The sequence below is a fragment of the Rhamphochromis longiceps genome, linkage group LG8 (assembly GCF_057381845.1).
Source record: "Rhamphochromis longiceps isolate RC_006_pf linkage group LG8, R_longiceps_female_GT1.1, whole genome shotgun sequence".
NCBI lineage: Eukaryota > Metazoa > Chordata > Actinopteri > Cichliformes > Cichlidae > Rhamphochromis > Rhamphochromis longiceps.
The window spans coordinates 33062521-33088010 of record NC_140564.1 but is presented as its reverse complement, the minus strand read 5'-3'; the positions used below and the strand labels follow the sequence as shown (position 1 = coordinate 33088010).

At 39.8% G+C, this 25490-nt stretch overlaps 2 protein-coding genes and 1 pseudogene across 3 annotated transcripts in view; 1 reads left to right on the top strand and 2 right to left on the bottom strand.

Moving 5' to 3' along the window:
* The window catches only part of LOC146664121 (uncharacterized), a 31122-nt gene extending 18650 nt beyond the window's left edge, over positions 1-12472 (top strand). The window contains exons 2-7 of one of the 2 annotated variants that reach the window (XM_085417139.1): positions 1359-1463; positions 3517-3612; positions 3927-4022; positions 4337-4435; positions 4651-4787; positions 5201-12472. In XM_085417139.1, the coding sequence (XP_085273265.1) occupies positions 1359-1463; positions 3517-3612; positions 3927-4022; positions 4337-4435; positions 4651-4787; positions 5201-6528 (1861 nt within the window). In that variant the 3' untranslated portion in view covers positions 6529-12472. The remainder of the gene's footprint in view (positions 1-1358; positions 1464-3516; positions 3613-3926; positions 4023-4336; positions 4436-4650; positions 4788-5200) is intronic. The other variant, XM_085417141.1, reaches the window with a different exon arrangement.
* On the bottom strand, positions 12397-14334 carry LOC146664120 (uncharacterized; annotated as a pseudogene).
* Positions 14335-17068: 2734 nt separating this feature from the next.
* On the bottom strand, positions 17069-24504 carry LOC146664119 (uncharacterized). Its single transcript, XM_085417164.1, has 2 exons — positions 23942-24504; positions 17069-20062 (listed from the first exon to the last, which is right to left on the bottom strand). The coding sequence occupies exons 1-2, from the start codon at positions 24060-24062 to the stop codon at positions 18735-18737; spliced, it is 1449 nt and encodes a 482-aa protein (XP_085273290.1). The 5' UTR covers positions 24063-24504; the 3' UTR covers positions 17069-18734.
* Positions 24505-25490: the final 986 nt, after the last annotated feature.

The following is a 25490-nucleotide window of genomic DNA, read 5'->3' as shown; positions in this document are numbered from 1 at the left end:
CTGCTGCCATTGTTGGAAATTGGAATTGGCTGGGCCGTGCTATGTGTCTACGAATTTGGACAGCCTTCGTTGCGTCGCAATAGCGTAATGAGCCTACAAATGCAGCCACCGAAAGATGCGGCTCCTGAATTTGTACACGGCTACAATACCGGAGCCAGCTTCTTCTTCTTCTTCTTCTTCTTCTTCGGCGTTTAATGGTAGCTGGCATCCTTGTACATGCATTGCTCCAACCTTCTGTTTCAGGCCGTTCTTACACTCTGAAATCCTACTACTTATTCCTGCATCTTTCAGGATCTTACAAAGCTTCAAACAACGCGTCGGCTATTAAATTAGTCGATGTAATCGTGACTTGTCGACTGATCGTGGCAGCCCTAAATACACCCCAGTGCTGTCTGCAGTGTCATCATAGGTCATCTGTGCAGTCGTCCACCTTCTGCCCTATTTGGTGATACATGATGGTCTTGGTTAGAGCAGTCAAAGGAGCTTGCAAAGAAAAGCGTCTGGACTTCTTTAAGTTACTTGAAGACGTTTCACCTCTCATCCGAGGCGCTTCTTCAGTTCTAAGGTCAAATGGTGGAGAGTCCCAGATATAAGCCCTCCTTTGACTACGATGACCTGGATGACTGAGAACCTTTACAGACACCTTGGTTAGAGCAGTTTCGATCAGTCTCTGGATCAACCTTCTCAGGGAGGGAACGCAGCAGCATTCGCAAACAGTCAGCAAGGCCATTGCAACTGCTTACTTGTATGTTAGATGGAAGTACATGACCACCAGCTTCCTTTTGGATAACTGTGCGAGTAACGGCACTGTCACAAAGAACAGTTATTGGCTTACCTGTAGCCAGCAAGGATACTTGGGGCAGTTTTTCAGCTGAATTTAAGGAAATCACTACATTTTCAAAGACAACACTTCTGATTTCCTCCCATCTAGTCTCCCTTCCCATTTATCTTGGTGGTTATCATCCCTCTTGCGTTGATGTGCATGGCATAATAATTTGACACTGTTTAAACTACAATTTCCAGAAGATGGACTACAAAATGCACATCTTGCTTCATGTTTTTACTGCATTGTTACAGCTGGTCTCAGAAACAATGGTGTGAAATGAAAAAACACATTAACTTTGTGCTGTTCAGCGGTGTAATTTTAAAAATGTGTATTTATCAATGTTAAAAAGGGTTCGAGTTTCACAAATTAATGTGTGTTTTGATGCTTGATCTGTACAACAGTGTTAGTTGTGGGTTAAATGTTGTTTCATTTGATCGATTCATGTGATAGGAACAGTCAGAGAGGAAGGTTAATGCCACCAGCAGTTGTCATGTAGAATTTAACATTTTGATGTTTCTGTTGTTTCCTCCAGCTATGAGAGAGTTGTGATGACATCAGCGCCCACAAAGGAAAAGCCTTCACAAGTCCCAGCTCCAGCTACCTTTGGCACCAGTCATTCTTTTAATGGAGCCAACAGGCAAGTCCTTCCATGTCAAGAAATTCCATATGTTTTGAATACGAATGAATACATGTTCATGTATATGTACACTACCAGTTTAAAGTTTGGACACACCTTCTCATTTAATGTTTTTTTTTCTTTATTTTTATGACTCTTTACATTGTAGATTCTCACTGAAAGCATCAAAACTATGAATGAACACATTTGGAGTTATGTAATAATTGAAAAAGTGTGAAATAACTTAAAACATGGTTTATATTTTAGATTCTTCAAAATAGGCACCTTTGCTTCTTTAGGTTGTTACCTGAAATGGTTTTCCAGCAGCCTTGAAGGAGTTCTTAGAGATGCTGAACACTTGTTGGCCCTTTTGCCTTCAGTCTGCGGTCCATCTCATCCCAAACCATTTTGATTGGGTTTAGGTCAGGTGACTGTGGAGGCCAGGGCATCTGGCGCAGCACTCCATCACTCTCCTTCTTGGTTAAATAGCCCTTGCACAGCCTGGAGGTGTGTTTGTGCTTTTGAAAAATAATTGGTAGTCTAACTAAACACAAACCGGATGGGATGGCATGTCACAGTAGGATGCTGTGGTAACCAAGCTGGTTCGGTGTGCCTTCAATTTTGAATAAGTCCCCAATAGTGTCACCAGCAAAGCACCCTCACACCGTCACACCACCTCCTCCATGCTCCACATTGGGAACCATGCATGTAGAGACCATTCGTTCCCCTTTTCTGCATCACACAAAGACACGGCAGATGGAACCAAAGATCTCAAATTTGGACTAATCAGACCAAAACACAGATTTACACTGGTCTAATGTCCATTCCTTGTGTTTCTTGGCCCAAACAAATCTCTTCTGTTTGTTGCTTTTCCTTAGTGGTAGTTTCTTAGCAGCTATTTGACCATAAAGGCCTGATTCACACTGTGTCATCTGAACTGTTGATGTAGAGACATGTCTGTTACTGGAGCTCTGTGTGGCATTTTCCTGGGGTGTAGTTAACTTGTGATTTCTGAGGCTCGTCACTCGGATGAATTTATCCTCAGCAGCAGAGGTGACTCTTCCTTTCCTGGGGCGGTCCTCATGCGAGCCAGTTTTCTCGTTGCGCTTGATGGTCTTTGTGACTGCACCTGGGAACACATTCAAAGTTTTTGCAGTTTTCTGGACTGACTGACCTTCTGTTCTTAAAGTAATGATGGACTGTTGTTTCTCTTTACTTAGCTGATAGTTTTTGTCATAATATGAATTCTAACAGTTGTCAAATAGGGCTGTCAGCTGTGTACCATCTTGATTTCTGCACAACACAACTGGTAGTCCCAACCACATTTAGAAAGCAAGAAATTCCACAAATGAACCCTGGCAGGCACACCTGTAAAGTGAAAACCATTTCAGGTGACTATATCATGAAGCTCATTAAGAGAAGGCCAAGGATTTGCAGCGCTGTCTACAAAGCAAAGGGTGGCTACTTTCAGGAATGTAAAATATAAGATATATTTGGGATTATTTATCAATTTTTACTTTGCTACACAATTACATACATCTTGCTTCATATATTTGATGTCTTCAGTATGTAGGTGAAGGAAAGATGTGAAAGGGAATTTATAATCACTTACAATGAGAACATCGTTGTGTACTCCAGACTCTGTGATTATGTCAGAGCTTCCCAAAGTGTGCCCCCCCCCCCCTCAATGAAAAGGGGGGAAAAAATGCTTGGAAACTGCTAGCATGGGGCGCCCACACAAACGCAAAGCAGGAGATGAAGCATCGCTGAATATGTTTCCAAACCAACTTCATTCTAAGACAAATGGTGTGAAATGAAAAAACACATTATTAACTTTGTGCTGTTCAGCGGTGTAATTTTAAAAATGTGTATTTATCAATGTTAAAAAGGGTTCAAGCTTCACAAATTAATGTGTGCTTTGATGTTTGATCTGTACAACAGTGTTAGTTGTGGGTTAAATGTTGTTTCATTTGATCGATTCATATGATAGGAACAGTCAGAGAGGAAGGTTAATGCCGCCAGCAGTTGTGTCATGTAGAATTTAACATTTTGATGTTTCTGTTGTTTCCTCCAGCTATGAGAGAGTTGTGATGACATCAGCGCCCACAAAGGAAAAGCCTTCACAAGTCCCAGCCCCAGCTACCACTGATACACCTCGTTCTTTCAACAGGCAAGTCCTTCCATGTCTAAATTTATAAATGTTTTGCATATATTCAGGCTGCTAGTTTGGTTTTAAGATAAATGTAATGCTGCATTTTGTTGCCACTGGCTCAGAACTAACAAACTTTGATACAGTCAGTTTGGACTTTTTCTTCCAGCGTCTGTACACACAACCAATGGCATGAAATGAAACATATTTATATTTGTGCCGTTCATTGTTGTAGGTTTAAAATAAACCATCTGTTGATATGCTCCTCATCGTTAATGCCACCAGCACTTGTCATGTAGAATTTAACATTTTGATGTTTCTGTTGTTTCCTCCAGCTATGAGAGAGTTGTGATGACATCAGCACCCACAAAGGAAAAGCCTTCACAAGTCCCAGCCCCAGCTACCACTGATACACCTCGTTCTTTCAACAGGCAAGTCCTTCCATGTCTAAATTTACAAATGTTTTGCATATATTCAGGCTGCTAGTTTGGTTTTAAGATAAATGTAATGCTGCATTTTGTTGCCACTGGCTCAGAACTAACAAACTTTGATACAGTCAGTTTGGACTTTTTCTTCCAGCGTCTGTACACACAACCAATGGCATGAAATGAAACATATTTATATTTGTGCCGTTCATTGTTGTAGGTTTAAAATAAACCATCTGTTGATATGCTCCTCATCGTTAATGCCACCAGCACTTGTCATGTAGAATTTAACATTTTGATGTTTCTGTTGTTTCCTCCAGCTATGAGAGAGTTGTGATGACATCATTGGCTACAAAGGAAAAACCGTTACAAGTCATAGGTCCAGCTGCCTTTGGCGCCACTTTGAGTGGAGCAAACAGGTAAGTCTTTCCTTGTCCAAATTTGTATGTTTTTGTATATAGTCATGTATACATTTTAAAGATTAAATTCCATGGCTAGTATCTGTTTTTGGATCAGTTGAGCCCAACAGAAAACAGAACCATGCGCAAACACAAAATTAGTATTTATAAGAACCATTAGTCTCACGCGTTGTGGGGTATAACTCTGAATATCTCGATGGCTTATTGTTTTTCAGATTTCCGTATCCAAGATTGCCAAACGGAGTGGGGATGCGTCCAGTGACTAACCTTCAACCACCTGACCCCAGAATTCTCAAAATGGTTGTATTTGTACCTCCACGAGCAACATCAGTGTTAACACAAGTCAGGAGAAGTAAGTATTAAATTATTTTTAATTTTATTGTAGCCTATTAAATTACCATTATTCCCACAGAATTATGTAAAAACTATTAGATGGCACAATAACTTAATATTTGATGGCACTAACTTACACATGGCTGGGCATTATTTTATCCATAAATTACTACAATTGACTGTTGCAACTGCTCTGTACTTTGTGATTTAAACTAAAGAAAGGTAAATAATACAACAACTGTCAAATGGGTCCATCAGCTGTGAAGTGGAACTGAGACCTTTTCACCAGTTTTAATAAAAATAAATGCTGTTCTTGGATAATTTGTAATTTGAAAATCTTTCCAAAAATAGAAATGTGTCCTTTTATTTTCAAAATAATATTAAAACTGTAGACACACACTCATCCGTTATCCACATCTGTGTTCAATGCAGATGCCCAAGATGCTCCACCTCAATTAAATGCTGGTCTGAAACAGCGGGTCATAGATCATCTCCAGCTAAAGAAAAAACAGGAAGAAGGGCCCACAAAGATGGAGCTGGAGGAGCGTTGTATAAAGATGGAGCTGGAGGAGCGTCATATAGAGGAGGAGCAGGAGGAGTGTTGTATAAAGATGGAGCTGGAAGAGCATCGTATAAAGATCGAGGTGGAGGAGCGTCGTATAGAGACGGAGCTGGAGGAGCGTCATATAGAGATGGATCTGGAGGAGCGTCGTATAATAAATCAGCAGGAGCGCATTGAAAAGGAGGAGCAGGAAGAATGCCACTTAAAAGACGAACACAAAGAACGCCAAATAAAGGAGGAGCAGGAGGAACATCACATAAATAGCGAAGAGGTTGAAGTGAATCTTAATGGGATAAAGGAGGCTGATATCACCGGGTTCCTGCTCACTTCTGTTCATGTGAAGAGTGAAAATGATGAAAAGAAACCGCAGTCCCCACAACCTCATCAAGGCCCGCCTCTCAAAAACATGGAAGCGCAGACACAAACCAGACGATCAGGTAAACAAATGAAAACAGAAACTGAGGACGATGAAGGAAGCAAAAAGGCTAGGAACTCTTATCACAGTAGCTGTTTACCACAGAATACTAATTTACAGGCTTCAGACTTCACCGAGACTAAAGATGGTACTGTGGATGGTGATAATTATTGGCAGGAGCCATTGTCTGCTTCTGAACCTGAAACTGAAGATGGCAAGAGTAAAAATTCTAACCTGCATCAGTCTCTGTCAGAATCTGGATCTGAAACTGAAGACAGCAGCATTGATAATTATAACTTGCACAGATCTTCATCAGAATCTGGCTCTGAAACTGAAGACAGCAGCATTGATAATTATAACTTGCACGGATCTTCATCAGAATCTGGCTCTGAAACTGAAGACAGCAGCATTGATAATTATAACTTGCACGAATCTTCATCAGAATCTGGATCTGAAACGGAAAGCAGCAGCAGCATTGATAATTATAACTTGCATGGACCTTCATCAGAATCTGGATCTGAAACGGAAAGTAGTAGTAGCAGCAGCAGCAGCACCAGCACAAGCACCAGCAGCGTTGATAATTATAATTTGCACAGACCTTCATCAGAATCTGGATCTGAAACTGAAGGCAGCATCAATGAAGATAATGGTAAATGGCGGAAACCGTTGTTAAACTCTGAACCTAAACTTGTAAACAGTGGTGCAAATGGAAAAAAGCGATTTCACACACCAGAGAAACCTTTTCGTTGTAAAATTAGACGTAAAACAAGTAAAATATTTTAATAAACTAAAACAGATTACTTAAGACTCATAGGACAGGACAAACAGTTTGCAGCTTTTATAAAAAAAAAAAAAATGATGACAATAATAATAATAATAATAAGGTTAAAGTGTCAGACGTAGGGGTTCACATGGGGCCGAGAGAGAGACCATTTAGTTGTAGCGTCGGCAGCCACATGACTGATGGCATGACATGATTAATTATACATTTTTAGTGTTATGGTCATTGGTGTTTCTGATGGCTTTCTAGCATGCACGGCAGAGTAGGAAATTTGAACAAGGGGTTATCTTATCAAATTCATGTTTCTAAATTGCTGAATAGTTAGTTGATCAGTACAAGGGAATAATTCCAGATGATGCTGTGTACATGGTCTTTTGGTAATTATTAGTGGCAGTAATCTGATTTAAACCATTTTTGTTATGATGGCTAAGGTAACCTCAATAAAGCACACTGAGAAACTGCCTCCATGCTTTTTCTTTACTGGAGCCTATCCCAGATGTTAGAAATCAAGAGAAGTGGGTACACTTTGAATTGACCTTTAAGGTGGAAGTCATTAAACTGTGATTTGACCAAGTTTTTGTAGCTAATCTCCAACCTTCCCTTTGTGAAGAAAAAAAAGAAAAAGAAAAAACATATATTTAAAAGATTAGTTGTAAAACAGCTAACTGATCAGCTGCAAAGGAATGGTTTATTTGAGTTTCAGTCAGGTTTCAGAGCTCATCACACTACAGAAAACAGGTGTACTTGGAGAGTCCTGATGTGTTCAGTTTTTTCAGAAGAAAGTACAGGAGAAATGTCTGTCGTTTAAAAAGATTTAATTTCAACTGCCGACCCTGGATCGGGCCATACAATTTTATACCCCAATAATAACAAGTGTTATTATGACATACTTCTTACAGAAGCGACGTGGCAGTCCTGCTGTCTCCCTACGAGTCTTCTCTCTGTTCATGTCCAACCTTGCCTCATATTGCTCCTCTTCCTGGGATAACAAAGACAGAAAAAAAGAAACCACCTCCCTGCTTAACCTTGATTATTAATATTATCCTACTGATTCCATTTAATATCCAAGTTTGAGACATTCTATTAAGACTCCCTTGGCCCAGAAAATATCATCTTGACTGTTAACCGGCGTGATGTGTATGTATGTTGCAAAGAAAAGTCACTCTACGTCAATCGCAATATTTGAATTCAGTCATGGCTAGGGATGGGTATTGATAAGATTTTCACGATTCCGATTCCATTTTCGATTCTGTTTAACGATTCGATTCTTTATCGATTCTCTTATTGATTCTCTTATCGATTCTTTTTAAAAAAAGGAGAACACGAAGGTCGATTAGCTTAGAACTTTGTTTTATATCTTCTCTTTGACCAAGATAGAAATTTAGGAGTAACAAATCCAGCAGTGAGATCTTAAGAGATCCAGCCTACGGCTCTTCAATGGGGAGTCACAGGGTCCCCGGGGAAAAAAAAATTGTAAATGTAAAATAATAAAATAAATATTCTTCTGTAGCAATAACAAAGTATAACATAAATTATTCTGTAGCAATTACACAAAAATATCCAGTAATGTCCCTGCCTACAATTAAACACATTCACTTACCGAAAATCGGGGGCATCTGCTGTGGCAAATGGGTGCAAGCCTTTGACCACAAACTTAGTCTCTGCTCGGTAACATTAGTCTATCCTGGCTTGAAAGGAGACGCTACCGGTAGACTGCAGCGAGAACTGCCAGCGAGCGCCAGCCAGACTCTGTCTCTCTCATCATGGTCATCTAAACGCACAGTAATGGCAGATAAGGCAGATCGCGCTAACATAATATGCACTGTTAGTTGATTATTTACCTGCCGCATTAACGGGAGAGGACGTGCAAACGTTACCGCTGCTGCTGGGTTGAGATTCACGAGTCCAGAGCGGAATTAAAAACACGACATTCATTTAAGGTCATCGCGTGTTTTGTGAGCAAATGCTTTTGCATATTCGTAGTGTTTCCTCCCTTAAATGAAATATCTACTTTGCAAGTATTGCAAGTTGCCCTGTTGTCTTCCGTTCTTGTAAAATATAACCAAACTTTTGAGCGTTTGAGCCGCCATGTTTCCAGCCAGGTAAATGACGCTCCGCAACGTGGTGACGTCATTCAGGGCGACTGGAATCGATAAGGGAATCGTTTGCAAAAATGGCAAACAATTCCAAGGAATTGAAACAGTGGGAACCGGTTCTCAACAAGAACCGGTTTTCGATACCCATCCCTAGTCATGGCGCTGAATGAAGCTTCTGACCTTCATAACATGGAGCACCAACACTTTAATGAGCACATCGCAGTGTGTTTATAGGAAATCATAAAAACAGCTTTATTTAATCATTTTAATCCTAACAGTCCTCTAATTAAGGTTAATTATGGAATTCCACAGGGTTCAGTGCTAGGACAGATTCTTTTTTTTTTTTATGTATTTATTTATGCAAGTTTCAAGATTTTTTTACACATTCACAAACAGCGGGACAGAAGAACACAGACAATAAAGACAATAACAACCAAAAAAAACAAAGAAACAAACAAAAAAAAACAGAGCAACAAACCACACAACAGGGTACAAGGCCAGCACTTATTAAAAACAGCAGAGAAGCAAACAAAGCAAGTGGTATACATGTCAAACAACTCACAATCTAGTGAGTCCAATCCACAAGATCAAATCCAAAGATCGCTAGGAGGAGCTGATAACAATCATGCAAAAACAGTTATGGGCAACAGCTCAGAATGAAAGCAGTTAAAACAATGTGGTCAGGACCCAGGGCGTGGACTGTCCTTCTTAATGTGGTCTATAAAGGGCCCCCATATCTTCCTGAACTTCTCCATGGAATCAGACGTAGAGAACCGAATTTCTTCCAGGTATAGACAGGAGACCATCTCCTCGAGCCACCTCTTGAAGCAGGGAGGGGAGGCAGATTTCCACTCCCCCAGAATCAAACGTTTGGCAATCACCATACCAAACATGAGGGCCTGTTGAACAGCAAAGGGAAGTGCCAAGGAGTCGCCGGAGCAGCCCAGGATCACCATAAGACAGTCAGGATACAGTTGCCTATCATAAACAGTGCTATAGAAACTAAAAATACTAGTCCAAAAGGCTGTAAGCGTAGAACAGGACCAAAAAAGATGCCCAAGAGTACCGTCCACAAGTTTACATTTATCACATTTGGGGGAAACGTTAGGAAAAATCTTGTTCAATTTGGTTTTGGAATAGTGCAGTCTATGGACAACCTTAAATTGAATTAACTGAAGCCGGGCGTTAACAGAGCATAGTTTTATCCGACTTAACACTTCAGCCCATAGATCGTCAGAGATAACCAAACCAGTGTCCCTTGTCCAAGCCTCTTTAATATGGCAAGAGGGGGCTGCCGAAGAAAAAAGGTTGACAAGCCGAGAAATTAAGTGTTTTGAGGTGGGAGGTTCGTTCATCATATTGTAAAAGACATGCTGTATGGGGATGGTATCTAAATTTGAGAATGCTTGCTTGACATAATTCCTAATTTGTAAGTACCGAAAAAAATGACTTGTAGGGAGATTGTACTTTGTCTGAAGCTGAGCAAAAGAGGCAAAATGATTGTCAATATAAAGATCCTTTATAGCAATTAACCCTTTGACAGGCCATTGTTTGAAAGCAGCATCCATTGTACTAGGCGTAAAGCTAGGATTGTGGCAGATCGGGGCAAAAGTTGACACTACCGGGAGGTTCAAGATTCTCTTAATTTGATTCAATATTTTTACGGAGTTGCAAAGAATAAAGTCATCACATGCACTTTTAATAACCGATTTTGAAAATAAGATAGCTGGCAAGGATGCTCCAGTGTGCTCGATAGCAGTGCTAAGCTCCAATTCGAGCCATTTAGGGCTGGACCTGCATCCCACAGCATCACCAACTATAGGCAGATTCCAGAAGACCCAGGCTAGGACAGATTCTGTTTACATTATACATGCTTAAGCTAGGTAGTAACATTAGAAGGCAAAGCATACATTTTCACTGCTACACAGATGACACGCAACTTTATCTATCCATGAAGCCAGATAACACACACCAACACTGCTTTCTTCCGTTTGTGCAACATCTCTAAAATTAGAAACATACAGTCTCAGACTGATGCTGAAGTAGCTAAACCATTTATTCTAGGCTCGACTAGTGTAATTTGTTATCATTAGGATGTCCTAAAACTCCCTGAAAAGCCTTCAGTTGATCCAAAATGTTGCAGCAAGAGTACTGACAGGGACTAGAAAGAGGGAGCATATTGGCTTCCCTTTATTGGTTCCCTGTTAAATCCAGAACTGAATTTATAATCCTGCTTCTCATGTATGTATGTATATATTTTTATTAGGGGTGCAACAATACTCATATCGATATTGAACCATTCGATACAGTGCTTTCGGTACGGTACGCATATGTATCGAACAATACAAAATTTTTAATTTATTTTATCAACTTTTCTTCTGACGATGCTGTCTGTGTTGAGCACTCAGTGGATCTGCGTTCGACTACTCCGCCTAGGTTGCACTGTCGAGCGCAGATCCACTGAGCGCAGCGCAAGCTAGCAAGACAGAAGCTAAGCTTGTCGCAACATGGCAAATTGAACCTCCTCCACCCTCATTCAGATCTGGCCTTTGGAAATATTTTGGTCTTCTTGTGAAGCATGACCCTGAAGGTAAGCGCGTCATGGACAAAAGTAAAACTATGTCGGATGTGCCACGCAATGCTCAATTGGTGGGAACTACTGCATTAGCACAGTTTGCTCGTTAACGTGTTGACGCCGTCCAGCCCGTGTTGACGCCGTCCATATATATGTATATGTGTATATCTACGTGTGTGTGTGTGTGTGTGTGTGTGTGTTTAAATATGTATATAATAACGTGCAATCAAGGCCAGTGGCTACACTACTGCATATTTGAAATTTACAGGAACCATACCACTGGTGTGGCTGTAGCTCAGGAGGTAGAGCAGGTCACCTACCTATCGGAAGGTTGGTGGTTCAATCTTTGGCTTCTCCAGTCTGCATGCCAAGTATCCTTGGGTAAGATACTAACCCTAAGTCGCTCTGATGCATCCATCGGAGTATGAATGTAGTTAGGAAACAGTACCAAGCTTGGGTAAAGTGCTTGTGAGATTGGGTAAATGTGGCTTATCCAACAATGCCACAGGTTATAAGCATTGTGAAAAATGATGATAATTGATGACATCATGCTTCAAGTAAAAAGCTCAAGAGGAAGAATAAAAAGAATAAATATTTTATTAATCAAGAAGTTGGCAAGTTACTGTTAGAGCAACCAAAAAAGAAAGTGATTAAATACAAAATCTAAATACAATAAGGAGTTGAAATTAAATGCAAAATTAAAACCTAAATAACATTAGTTGATATACTCCATACCAGAAAAGCAATCAGGAGTAGATGTGTCCATCTGGTTCTGTGTTATCCAACACCACATAGCTGCTGTTTGACTGTGGTATGCTGATCCAAACTTATTTTGGTGCACACCCACCCACCCACCGAGTTCTGGTTTATACAGAAAAACAAAATGCTCAAGCATAGATTATTATTAAAAATATTATGACTAAACATGGTTATGTACCTTGGATATAGAAAATGTATAAATAAATGCTATCTGGAATTCAAGTAATATATTTCCCAATTACAATATAGCTTGCATCACTTTGAGCACATGGTACCACCCCTACTATAAATGTCACCAGCCATAGTCTCTATTTTTTTTCATACAGTACAGGGCATCCTTCAAAGCACCCAATAGCATGAACAGACATAATTAATGACCAAACAAACAAAAAAGATCCGTCCAACTTATTCATTAGCAGGTAAGTGCATTCACAGAACCTTCAAAGCTGTTACTCCGTGTGGGTTTTCACGTGTCTGTTTAGATTTCCCTTCTGAGTAAACGTTTTACCACAAACACCACAGCTAAATGGCTTCTCTCCAGTGTGGACTCTCATGTGTCTCGTCAGAGTTCCCTGATGGGTGAATCTCTTCCCACATACAGTGCAGCTAAACTGTTTCTCTCCGGTGTGAACTCTGATGTGGATCTTGAGATCGCGCTGATGTACAAAGTTTTTGCCACAGACATCGCAACCATGTGGTTTCTCTCCTGTGTGGCCTCTTGTGTGGGCTTTGAGATGTGATTTCCTGTTAAATCTTTTGCCACAAATATCACAGCCATATGGTTTCTCTCCTGTGTGAACCCTTGTGTGTGCTTTAACAAGCGCCATCCGGTTAAACCTTTTACCACAAATGTCGCAAGCAAACTGTTTTTCTCCTGTGTGAACTCTCATGTGTGCACTTAATTGTGTTTTCCGGTTATATCTTTTACTGCAAAGATCACAACCAAATGGTTTTTCTCTTGTGTGAACTCTCATATGTCTCTTCAGGTCCACCTGTTGTGTAAATCTTTTTGTGCAAACCCCACAACCGAATGGTTTCTCACCTGTGTGAACCCTGATGTGCCTCTTGATATTTTGCTGTTGTGTAAACCTTTCACCACAGATGTCACATACAAACGGTTTCTCTCCTGTGTGGATTCTGATGTGCGCCTTGAAACTATAGAGATGTCGAAAACGCTTTCCACAAAAATCACAATGAAATGGTTTTTCACCAGTGTGAATTCGGATATGTGTCTTAAGATTTTGTTTTTGTGTAAATCGTTTTCCGCAAATACCACAGATAAATTGTCTGTCTTGTCTGGGTGAATCTACATTTCCCAAATGCCTGGAGGAAGTTTCCATTAAATGGCTTGTCATGAGCCTCTGAACAGGCCTCTTGCTTTTTGGAGATTTGAGTCCATTTGCACTTGATGTAGGAGCTCCCTGATTATTTTCACCGTCATCATTTGGAGGTCCAGAATCTGACAAAGGTTCCTGCCAATCACCACCACCATCGTCACTATCATCATCATCATCATCTGAGACGTCAGTCGCAGAAGAGTCTGAAGCCTTCTCATCAGTATTTGGATCTGGGTTCCATAGTCCAGGTCCAGGTCTTTCACGGTCCTCTCCATCACTTTCTGTTTTTATCTGTTTAGCTAAGCTGCAAAGTGGAGGCTCTGCCTCTCCCATTTGATTCTGAAGGAGAAGTAAAGAGTTAGGCTTCTCTTCATCGTTTTCAGTCTTCACAGGACCAGCAGTGAGTTGGAGCCTGATGATATCAGCCTTTGTTAGATCATTAAGCGGCTCTCCCACCTCACTGTTACTGAGTTCATCTTGTTCCTCCTTTTTAAAGAGAAGCTCTGGGCCCTTCTGGTCCGGACTGTTGCTCCATTCATGGGAAACCTCTTCTTTGATCACCAGCAGCTGTTGGACATCTGCAGAGAACACAAAAACAGACACGGGACAACAGTGACTCCATATTCTTGTGGTCAACAGAAGAATTTGTATACATGGTGATGGTGCACACTGATGCTAACTGCTGTATCATAAAGTGCTTGAACAAGAATCTAATGTGAAAATAAATTAACACTTTTTTTTTAAATCAAGCCTTCCAAATTCAACATATAACTACATGACCTGCAACAAATATGATTATTTCCAGCTGTGAAAGCACTATTAGTGTTTGTCATTAACTTCCAAATGCCAAATACTAAAAGTGCTTTTCCATTCTTAAAGAGCTTCCAAAGGCAAAAAACACCAAAGCCCTGTACCAGATTTGAGTACTTTACCACAAATGTCGCAAGCAAACTTACTTTCTCTTCTTTGTTTCCCAACAACAGTACAACCCCACAAGATAAAGCAGTACCTGCAGTCAGACACTTTTGTATCAGGACGCATAAGCAAAGAAGCATGTTTCTGCCCGGTTTCAGACCAGGGACTTTTCACATCTTAGGTGAACGTGATAACCACTACACTATGGAAACGGCACATGCTTCTACTGTATTTGTTATTTGTTTATTTCTGGACTGAAGAATATGTTTTCTTTAAAAAAAATTTTTAAAGAACTGAAAGGGTTTAGTTCTTTTGACAAGCAGTTATCAAAAAATTATGCAATTTCTAAAACTGAAACAAAAGAGTAGTCCATTTAAAAAAAAAAAAAAATCTTTTTTTTCTCTTTGAATATTTACTTTTTTCCAATAACAAGACCAAATTATTTCTTATTCAATTAGCTCCAGGCCTGGCTATGGTTATTGTGAAAAGATGTGGGTCATTAGGTTGGTGGCAGTGTGAAAGATAAAAATACATATAGCAACATAAAAGTATCTCCAACTGACCAGAGCGTATTTCCAGCAGCTCGCCTCGATAACCAGTAAACTTGTTAGTGACTACTGTCAGCAGAAAACAAAAAGACTAAATCCACATACAAAAAGAAAGTAACTTGAGAGTTTCAGGTGCTGTTTAGTAAAATTATATTCTTTCTCTCAACTTCAAGTCACCTAATCCGTAACAAAAAGGGAAATAATTTAATTACCATAAAAATGTCAAAAACCTGAACCTAAGACTTTCATTTTTTGATTCTGTATTCTTTGTAAACAACAACAACAAAGACAACTGTAGCTATGTTGCTTGAAAAAATACATCTTTATTTTTATCACCACAGACATCTTACACACTAAGAACTATTAACTTACAATGTACAGGTTTAATTAAAAGAAAACAAGAAATCCATCAAAGAAGTTAAACATGACAAGGCATGGCCCAGGCTGCTAGCTGCATTGACTTTTTGACAAGATAACTAATCAAAAACAGATCTGGACGGGATGAGCTAGGCAATGACCGGAGCCAAACCAGATCCAGGTGTCATCCAGTCTGAATCCCCGATCCATTTTGGATCCATCCTGCCATAAAAACATAGTCTGACTGGGAAATGATCTAGTTCTGGTTCTGGGTCAACAGTCTTGGTGGGTCCGACTCTGAATTTCAGATAATGAAACTTTAAACTGGTATTTTACGTCAATTAATGACTGAATTCCAACCTGTGGACACACTTCAATATGAAATGTAATTAGATTACAATCAGACTGTTTGCAGCTGGATTTTAAAAGTCACTTTAACAACACATTTTGTTCAGTTTTACAGTTTTAAGTCATTTCAGTCTCATGTTCACTGAGATTTTCTCCAAGATCTAGCTGTGACAGACATCTTTCCAACAGTATGATTGATTACAACACAGTAAACATCAGTGAGGACCTCACCTGGACACTGAACACCACACAGCTGGTCAAGAAGGCTCAGCAGCGGCTGTATTTCCTGAGGAGGCTGAGGAAATTTAATTTGTTGGCCAAGATCCTCAGCAGCTTCTACAGCTGCACTGTGGAGAACACACCATCAAGCTGCATTACTGCGTGGTACGGCAGCAGTACTGCTATGGACTGCAAACGCCTGCAGAGAGTGATAACAACTGCAGAGAAGATCGCCCTCTCTGCAGAGCATCTACCATCACAGAGTCCAGAGGAGAGCTGCCTCCATCCTCAAAGACCCCACACAGCCTCAACACGGACTGTTCACACTTCTGCTCTCAATACCAAGGTTTAGAAGTGTGAAATCCAGAACATCCCGATTCAACAACTCCTTCTCCTATCAGATTCCTGAACATCTGACCTACCTCAACTGCAATTTGCACATCAGGACACTTTGCACACTAAGTTCATTTTGCACATTAAGCTCCTTTGTACATCCATTTACATTGACATCTGCATACCTTACTTGTCTTCACTTATTTTGTTTGTACTTATTTATCTTTCACTATTTTTTTATCCTTATTTTTTTATGTTATTTATCTTAATATCTTGTCTTATTTGTATCCTTATTTATCTTGCTCCTTCAACCCTACCTAACTTGGCATTGGTGTGTGGACAGCAAAGGAAGAATTTCATTGCACAGAGAAATGCTATTTCTTCTGTACACGTGACAACACTTTGAAACTTTATACAGGTGATTTTGATGTAAACAGTGATTCTATAGTAATGTACACTGTTTCCAGTCTAATTTAACTAACTGGCTGACAGTCTGATACCTGCATTAATATTCAAAGACTCTCACAGTTAGAAAGATGGATTTACAGTGGCTTGCAAAAGTATTCGGCCCCCTTGAACTTTCCCACATTTTGTCACATTACAGCCACAAACATGAATCAATTTTATTGGAATTCCATGTGAAAGACCAAAACAAAGTGGTGTAAAAGTGAGAAGTGGAATGAAAATCATACATGATTCCAAACATTTTTTACAAATAAATAACTGCAAAGTGGAGTGTGCGTAATTATTCAGCCCCCTTTGGTCTGAGTGCAGTCAGTTGCCCATAGACGTTGCCTGATGAGTGCTAATGACTAAATAGAGTGCACCTGTGTGTAATCTAATGTCAGTACAAATACAGCTGCTCTGTGACGGCCTCAGAGATTGTCTAAGAGAATATTGGGAGCAACAACACCATGAAATCCAAAGAACACACCAGACAGGTCAGGGATAAAGTTATTGAGAAATTTAGGCTTAGGCTACAAAAAGATTTCCCAAGCCTTGAACATCCCATGGAGCACTGTGGGACACTCAGAAATTGAAGGAGTATGGCACAACTGTAAACCTACCAAGACAAGGCCATCCATCTAAACTCAAAGGCCGAACAAGGAGAGCGCTGATCAGAAATGCAGCCAAGAGGCCCATGGTGACTCTGGACGAGCTGCAGAGATCTACAGCTCAGGTGGGGGAATCTGTCCATAGGACAACTATTAGTCGTGCACTGCACAAAGTTGGCCTTTATGGAAGAGTGGCAAAAAGAAAGCCATTGTTAACAGAAAACCATAAGAAGTCCAGTTTGCAGTTTGCCACAAGCCATGTGGGGGACACAGCAAACATGTGGAAGAAGCTGCTCTGGTCAGATGAGACCAACATGCAAAACACTATGTGTGGTGGAAAACTAACACTGCACATCACTCTGAACACACCATCCCCACTGTCAAATATGGTGGTGGTAGCATCATGCTCTGGGGGTGCTTCTCTTCAGCAGGGACAGGGAAGCTGGTCAGAGTTGATGGGAAGATGGATGGAGCCAAATACAGGGCAATCTTGGAATCCTGGGGCAGAGGTTCACCTCCAGCAGGACATCGACCCTAAACATAAAGCCAGGGCAACAATGGAATGGTTTAAAACAAAACATATCCATGTGTTAGAATGGCCCAGTCAAAGTCCAGATCTAAATCCAATCGAGAATCTGTGGCAAGATCCGAAAACTGCTGTTCACAAACGCTGTCCATCTAATCCAGCGGTCCCCAACCCCCGGGCCGTGAGTCGTTTGGTACCGGGCCGCGAGAGTTGAGGCTCAGGTGTGAAATGTATGGTTTTCAGGGTTTTTATCGGTTTTCAGCGTTATTTTGTTATCGTTTTTATCGTTAACTCTGTTTTCCTGGGTCTTTTCAAGTGTGTTATGAATAAATCTTCTTTTTTTCGGTACCGGTACTGGTTTTATTTTGTTGTATTTATCCGCGACACCTTAAAGGCTGGTCCGTGAAAATATTGTCGGGCATAAACTGGTCCGTGGCGCCAAAAAGGTTGGAGACCGCTGATCTAATCTGACTGAGCTGGAGTTGTTTTGCAAAGAAGAGCTATAATTGCAGCAAAAGGTGGTTCTACAAAGTATTGACTCAGGGGGCTGAATAATTACGCACACCCCACTTTTCAGTTATTTATTTGTAAAAAAATGTTTGGAATCATGTATGATTTTCGTTCCGCGTCTCACGTGTGCACCACTTTGTGTTGGTCTTTCACGTGGAATTCCAATGAAATTGATTCATGTTTGTGGCTGTAATGTGACAAAACGTGGGGAAGTTCAAGGGGGGCGAATACTTTTGCAAGCCACTATAATTCTTAGCTGATAATAAATAAGTGAGATATTCACTTTCTTCACTCATACAAATTGACCACTGAAAAATTAAAAAGCCAACATGGTAAATAAAAAGATAGTGAATTGACACCTAATCAGCATTTTAGTGTTTATAAAATGTAAACTTGTCTAAATTCATTTGCTCCACCAAGTGGTTTGATAGCAACTTTTGGAATAAGGAAATGAGTCAGTTTGTTAAAGAAAACTTGTCAGTGAGTAGGTTTAGTGTACAGAGTCTCACTCAGTTTAAGTTAACTTTCTTTGTGAATCAGAAATCCTCAAGTTTATCTCATCTCAGGTTTAACGAACACAGATTGGTTGGTTAAAACTGTTTCAAATAGCACTAAGACCCAGTACAATTTCTACTGTGTGTGGCTTCTCGTGTGCCTATTTAGACTTCCCTGTTGAGTAAAAGTTTTCCCACACACATTACAACCAAATGGTTTCTCTCCAGTGTGCACCCTCATGTGTCTCTTGAGGCTTCCCTGCTGAGTAAATCGCTTTTCACATGCAGGACAGCTGAACTGTTTCTCTCCAGTGTGGACTCTGATGTGTATTTTGAGGTCATGTTGATGCACAAACTTTTTCCCACATGCACCACAGCTGAATGGTTTCTCTCCTGTGTGTACCCTCATGTGCCTCTTCAGAACCCCCTGCTGTGTAAACATTTTATTACACAGATTGCAGCCAAATGGTTTCTCTCTCGTGTGAACTCTCATATGTCTCTTCAGAACGCCCTGCTGTGTAAATCGTTTTGCGCAGACAACACAGCTGAATGGTTTCTCTCCTGTGTGAACCCTCATGTGGCGTTTGAGATTTTGCTTTTTTCTAAATTTTTCACCACAAATGCCACAAACAAACGGTTTTTCCCCAGTATGGATTCTGATGTGTACTTTAAAACTATAGTGATGTCTAAAGTCTTTTCCACAAAAATCACAGGTATATGGTTTATCACCTGTGTGGACTCTCATATGTGTCTTCAGATTTTGTTTCTGTTTAAATCTTTTTGCACAAACACCACAGGTAAATGTTTTTTCTCCTGTGTTGACTATCATCTTTGAAAATTCACTTTGTTTCACTCTGTTAAATTTCTCATTAGCCAAACAGCCATAAGGCCTTTTGAATGAATGACATGTCTTCCTTCTCTGAAAAGAACACTTGCTTTTCAGTGATTTCAGAGTTTTCAAGTTTGATTTAGGTATAGGGCAACCACTGTCACCATCTTCGTTTGCAGGTCCAGCATCAGACAAAGGCTCCTGCCAATCATCTCCATCACTAATGTCTGTTTCAGAAGAGTCTGGGGCCTTCTCAACAGCATTTAGTTGGAAATGGAAATTTGGATTAGAGTTCCCAGCGATTTCTGGTCCTCTACAATCCTTTTCATCAATTTCATTGTTGATATTTGTAGCTGAGCTGCTGTTTGTAGCTTCTGCTTCTGCATTGTCTTCAGTCTGACTTTGATGAAGCTGTACAATCTGAGGTTTTTCTTCTCTTTCATCTTCACACTTCATGGAAATAGAAGACAATGTGCACTTAGTGCTAACAGCAAGATGCGCTCCCCCTGTATCGATCCACAGCTCCTCATGCTCCTCCTTTATGTGGAGGTGGTCTAGATTCTGCTGGTCCAGACTGGGGGTCCAGGGTAGCTCTTCTTTAATCACCAACATCTGCTGGACATCTGCGGGGAATACTGAAACATACATGTACATCACTGACTGTAGGCTTCTATATGTTCACCTTGATTTCAGTAGCTGTTAATGTAATCTGAAATTCAAGTTACAGTGGGGATTATTTTGAGACCAAAAATGAAACACTATCCATCACCAGTCACCCTAACAATTACAGTAATGGTAAGAAGTTTAAATCCACTTCTCATGGGTGTGAATGTCATGGTAATTTTGGGCTTTTAATTTTTAATTTCTTTGAGCTGTTCTTTTAAAAGTAAAAAAAAAACAACCCAACAACAACAGAGTTCACAGTTTAATTTTATTTCATTTATTTGAATTAATTTAATTTATAGACGGCATTGCAGAAACACTGTACCAACTGTCATGCATGGTGATTCATGCGTGACAGTTTCATTGTCATCAGGCTGTTTTACTGCCTGTGCTAAATTCCACCAACAGAATGGAATAATGAAGGAAGACTACCTCCAAATTCTTCAACTTCACCTCAAATCAACAGCTAGATGGTTGAAATTGGGACACAGTTAACGTTCTAACAGGATAATGGGCTGAAACACATCAAAACTGGCATCGGGATGAATAAACCAGGCTGACATTAAGGTTCTGGAATGGGCAAAGCCCAGAGATCCATCCACTTGAAACTTTGTGAACTATGCTTACACTCGGATCTGTGCCAGGAAACCAAACAATTTTAAATAAACGCTAACAATTCTGCTGAGAAGAGTGGTCAAGAGTGGTCAAAATCCAGCCTGAATTATGTGAGAAGCTTGTTGATGGATAACAAGTCTGGTCAAGGTGCAGTTAGCTAAGGGACATTTAACCAAATATTAATGTACATATTTCAACTTGTATGACCCTGTGTGGCTTAGAAAATCCAAAATAAATTCAAAGTTGTGCACATAATTGTTGTTGTTTTTTAATCATTAAAGATGTATGCTGTATGGTAATTCTAACCTACCTGGAAAAAGAAGTATTCAAACAAATTGTTAAATGACCAAATTCACTATGACACTTCATGGCCATGATGAGTGGATGGAAGCTTTGGACCAAACATTTATCAATTTCATTTTCCCCTCTTCTGTAGAACCAGATTCCAGTTTGGATTCAGGAGATGGACTTAATCTTTACTTTTAAGATTAGGCTTCAAACTTATCTTATCCCTGAATCCTCCCTTAGTTATGCTGCAGTAAGTGTAGGCTGCTGGGGGATTCCCATGATGCACTGGGTGTTTCTTCTTCAGTCACCTTTCTAACTCATTATGTGTTAATAGACCTCTCTGCACTGAATCATACTTGTTATTAATCTCTGGCTCTCTTCCACAGCATGTCTTTGTCCTGTTTTCCTCCTCTCACCCCAACCGGTTGCGGCGGTTAAAAGGGAGTTTTTCCTTCCCACTGTCACCAAAGTCCTTGTTCATAGGGATTCATATGGTTGTTGGGTTTTTCTCTATGTATTATTGCTTTATATTGTACAATATAAAGCACCTTGAGGCGACTGTTGTTGTGATTTGATGCTGTATAAATAACATTTTTTGAATTGAAATTTTGGTAAACCACAGATCTTTATCTTGGGGATGTGGTAAAAATAAAGCTTAGATATAATTACTTATGAAGCAGTAAAGGAAGCAAAAACAAAAACCTCAAATGGCTAGAGACAAAATAATGATGGCTTAATAGACTGCCTGGAGGTCTTTCACACCTGTGACACCAAAACCTTTTCTTTCTTTCTTTGCATAAGATCTGATATAAGCGCATGCCATCATGATTCAGTTACAACAATGCTTTCACAATGAAAAGATTGTGGTTCAGCATGCCATCCAGTAGGGAGATGTCAGGGGGAACGTGGGTCAAAATGATTTGGTCAAATTTCTCAGCAAGACGGAGCTCCTTGCTACACTTCGGGTTCCATTTTGAAGTTTCTCAAAGTGAAAAAGCTCAAAGTTCTTTGGGCTTAGCCAGCAGTCTCTTGATGTGAATATTATTGAGTACATCTGAGGACAAAGATGGAAATATGGAGGAGGAAACCCAAGAAGCTGGAGCAGCTTTGGGATGCCTGCAGGCCAGCCTTTGATTTCATACCCGATGACTTCGTGTCAAACTGAATAGCAATAGTTCTGCAGTTCTGTAAGCTAAAGGAAGCCGTATAAGACATTCAGTTTCATGTTTATACTGTGATAAAATAATACACTGATTTTCAGTATATAAAGTATTTACTTAACCCATTTAATCCCAAATGTTTCCCTGCAAAATGAGTGAATGCATTTTACTCCTTAGACTTCCCCTACACACAATATGTTGAATTAAATGTCATAGGCAGTTAAAACGGCAGTTGTTGCCAGTGGGATTGAATGGGTATTTAAGTAAAAACATAAAATGTTTTGACAGTTTGATTGTTTTAATATGCAGCAGAGTGTTTGTTCAGCAATAGGCTGACATGTTTGTGATTATCATATAGAAGCAAATCTCAATTAAATTAATACTTTTTTAGTAGCCTTTAAATAAACTGGTGACCCTCAACAAAAACATGAAATACTCCTGACTACAAATTTTACACAAAATTAAAAGTAATATATTAGCTCCTATAATTGTGATGTACCCATCACAAGACTTTCCTCCAAGAATGTATCAGCCCATCAGGAGATAAATCCGAAGCATAACGTAAACACTGATATTCTATTGGAACTGGAAAATGTTGTAACAGCTCACCTAATTTGCTCAGCAGATCCTGATACACTGCAAACAGATTTAAGAGCATGCAGAAGGACATTTATTGTTTAAAGGGAAATCTGATCATTACTGTTATTAAGTGGCGAGAGGTGCTTTGCATTACATGATCCAGGATGAAATCTTGGAATGTTAAAGTGTACAGACACAAAGTGGTTATCCCATAATCCCATATGTAATGATAAACATAGGGAAGGCATGTTGCTCTGTGATGTTTTCATACCACAAATATCTTTGTTTCATGAACTAAACTTAACTTTAGGGAGAGCACCGTCCATATTTTTCTATCTAAAAGCAAAAATCATGAAAAATTATATAAGAACATTCAAAAGCTGAAGAAGCTCCTTTACGGGTGACAAATAATATTTATTTTTTATAATGAAATTCCTAGAAAAAAATAAAAATAAAAAAAGAGTTGAATGCTTAGAACATTTTTTTTATTTGGTTGTACTTTTTCTTTGAGCTTTTAGGAAACCAAAAAACTGGAGGTCTGAAAAATGTTTCAGTCAGAGCGACGGTTACAAAATGCCACGTTTAAAGTCACCAAAATCAACTTTCGCCTTCATTCTGATGCTCAGTCTCAACAGCAGGTCGCCTTGACCACTGAGATGCTGCCATGTGACTGACTGATTAAAAATTTGTATAAATGAGTGATTAAACAGCTGTACCTAACAAAGTGGCCAATGAGCGTATATCTGCTAATTAATGTAACCAAACAAACCATTTAGATTAATGTCAGACATTTTAAGGAAGGAGTGAAATGCATAAAAACCCAATAAGCCTTAAAACAGATACGTTTATTTGTATATATGTATTTATTTTTTTCATTTATCTCTTGTTTGCCCCTTATATCATTTGAAAGTTATATAGATTTTTTTTCTTTGCTCAAAGGTAGTTTTTAAAAAGGAATTACTTTAAAAACTACAAGATTTCTTGCATATGTGCGCGGTGTAAAGCGGCCGGGTGCTACACGATGCCCAGATGAGTTCCGCCTTTTTAACTCCGAGAACACAAAAAGTCATTGATAGCAAATACTTTTGTTATTTTTACAAATTGAGATTAGCAGATCGTGAGAAGATGTGCGATCGTGATCTCCACCCAGCCCCACAGCGAATCAGCTGTTAGCAGATTTCTTCGCATTCCAGCTGTGTTTATTCTTACCAGCGGTTTGGTTTATATCAGCGTCCTGCAGCTGTTCAACATCTGGAGGTTTAATGTCCGGCTTTTCTTCAAACTGCAGACTCTCAGCTCTGTTATGATCAAGATAATCCACTTCATTCATGGTGTCGACTCCTCTTTAAAATAAACTGCAGGCTTGTGTGACACGAACCAGGCCTGTGCAGAATCGATCACCGCCGATCACAGTGAAACACGCCCTGGTTACATTTGTCTGTCTCGCTTTGATCCATGAACGTGTTCAAGTACTCAAAGGGGGATCGTGCTCTTCTGAATTATTTTGGAAACGAATTATTGATGTCTGCTGTGTTTTGAACAGGCATCTGCACGGACAGCTTCCCTCTTCATTCCACACAGCATCTCCACCGGCTTTTATTCACGCTGCATTCACGCAGTTTACCCACGTTGTCATCCACTCACCTCGAAAACCATGAAACCTTTAAAACACAAGAGCACACGAAGTAATTCAGGCTATTAAAAATAAAACGGACCAGGGTTTACATGTGCGTTTTATCACGATGGTTTACTGGCCTCTAACGGCCGATCTCAAGAAGTGCATCACAACATAACGAGACGTACTGACACTTCCGGTGGGTACGTTCAAAATACAAGTTAAAGTATTAACCAGCATTAAGATTTTAACTTTGTAAAAGAAAATAACTTACTTAGGGGATTGTCATTTTTTGTGTGTATGAAAAAATTTGCTGATACACAAAATAATGTTACAACACATCATTCTTATCTTGTAAAACAAAACCAAATGTTATGTTTTCTCTAGAGAGGGAAACAGAGATTGATTAAATATTTGGTTTTATATTTACAATCTGTTTTTATTTCTATAAACAAAAGAAACACAACTAGGACAAAATTTTCTCATGTACAGTATCAACCGTTTCTTCCTCATTTCCTTTTTTCTTCCACCCATTTATGTCTCTCTGCTTCATAGACGAGAGACTCCTCAAATTCTTCCAGGCCATCTCCTTGGCCATGCCTTTATCTCTGTATAGAGAGTACACTTTTGAAGGGCAGTAGATGTATTTCCCTGCCACTTCAGGGAAGCCCATATGAATGTGTGGGCTATTTGGTCCCTGTTCCAGGTCCATCTGCAGAGGCGGCCTGTTTGTTGGGATTCTGGCCTTTTCCTCTTTTTCTCCACCCTCTTCTTGGTAGCATCCAGTTCCCTCTGTCTGAACAAAGGGGTATTTTAGGGTTATCATTCCCTTAGCAGTTTAACTTTGATGCACCTTCTTTGAACAATAGAAATACTATAGTGGATGGAGGCTCCAACTGTCTCATATTGGGACTCGGGCTAACTACAGGCAAGGTTACTCTTTGTCTGCCTTTTTCCCTCAGGCTGCTGCTGCTTTTCTAAGATGCCTTCCATAATCTTCTCTATTGAGTCTTGTGTGAGAGATGTAGACAGGGATGGAGGAGGTGGGTTAAAGACACCTGGCTCCATGGAAGACTACAGGAACATTAGTTGTGTCACTCCCTTCTGTTGAAGAGTGCCACAGTTGCTGAATCTACAGAAGTT

Coding starts and splice junctions, on each gene's coding strand:
- LOC146664119 (XM_085417164.1), bottom strand. CDS start 24,062: ATGAATGAAGTGGATTATCTTGATCATAACAGAGCTGAGAGTCTGCAG. Junction 20,063..23,941: donor TGATATAAACCAAACCGCTG/GTAAGAATAAAC, acceptor TGTATGTTTCAG/TATTCCCCGCAGATGTCCAG.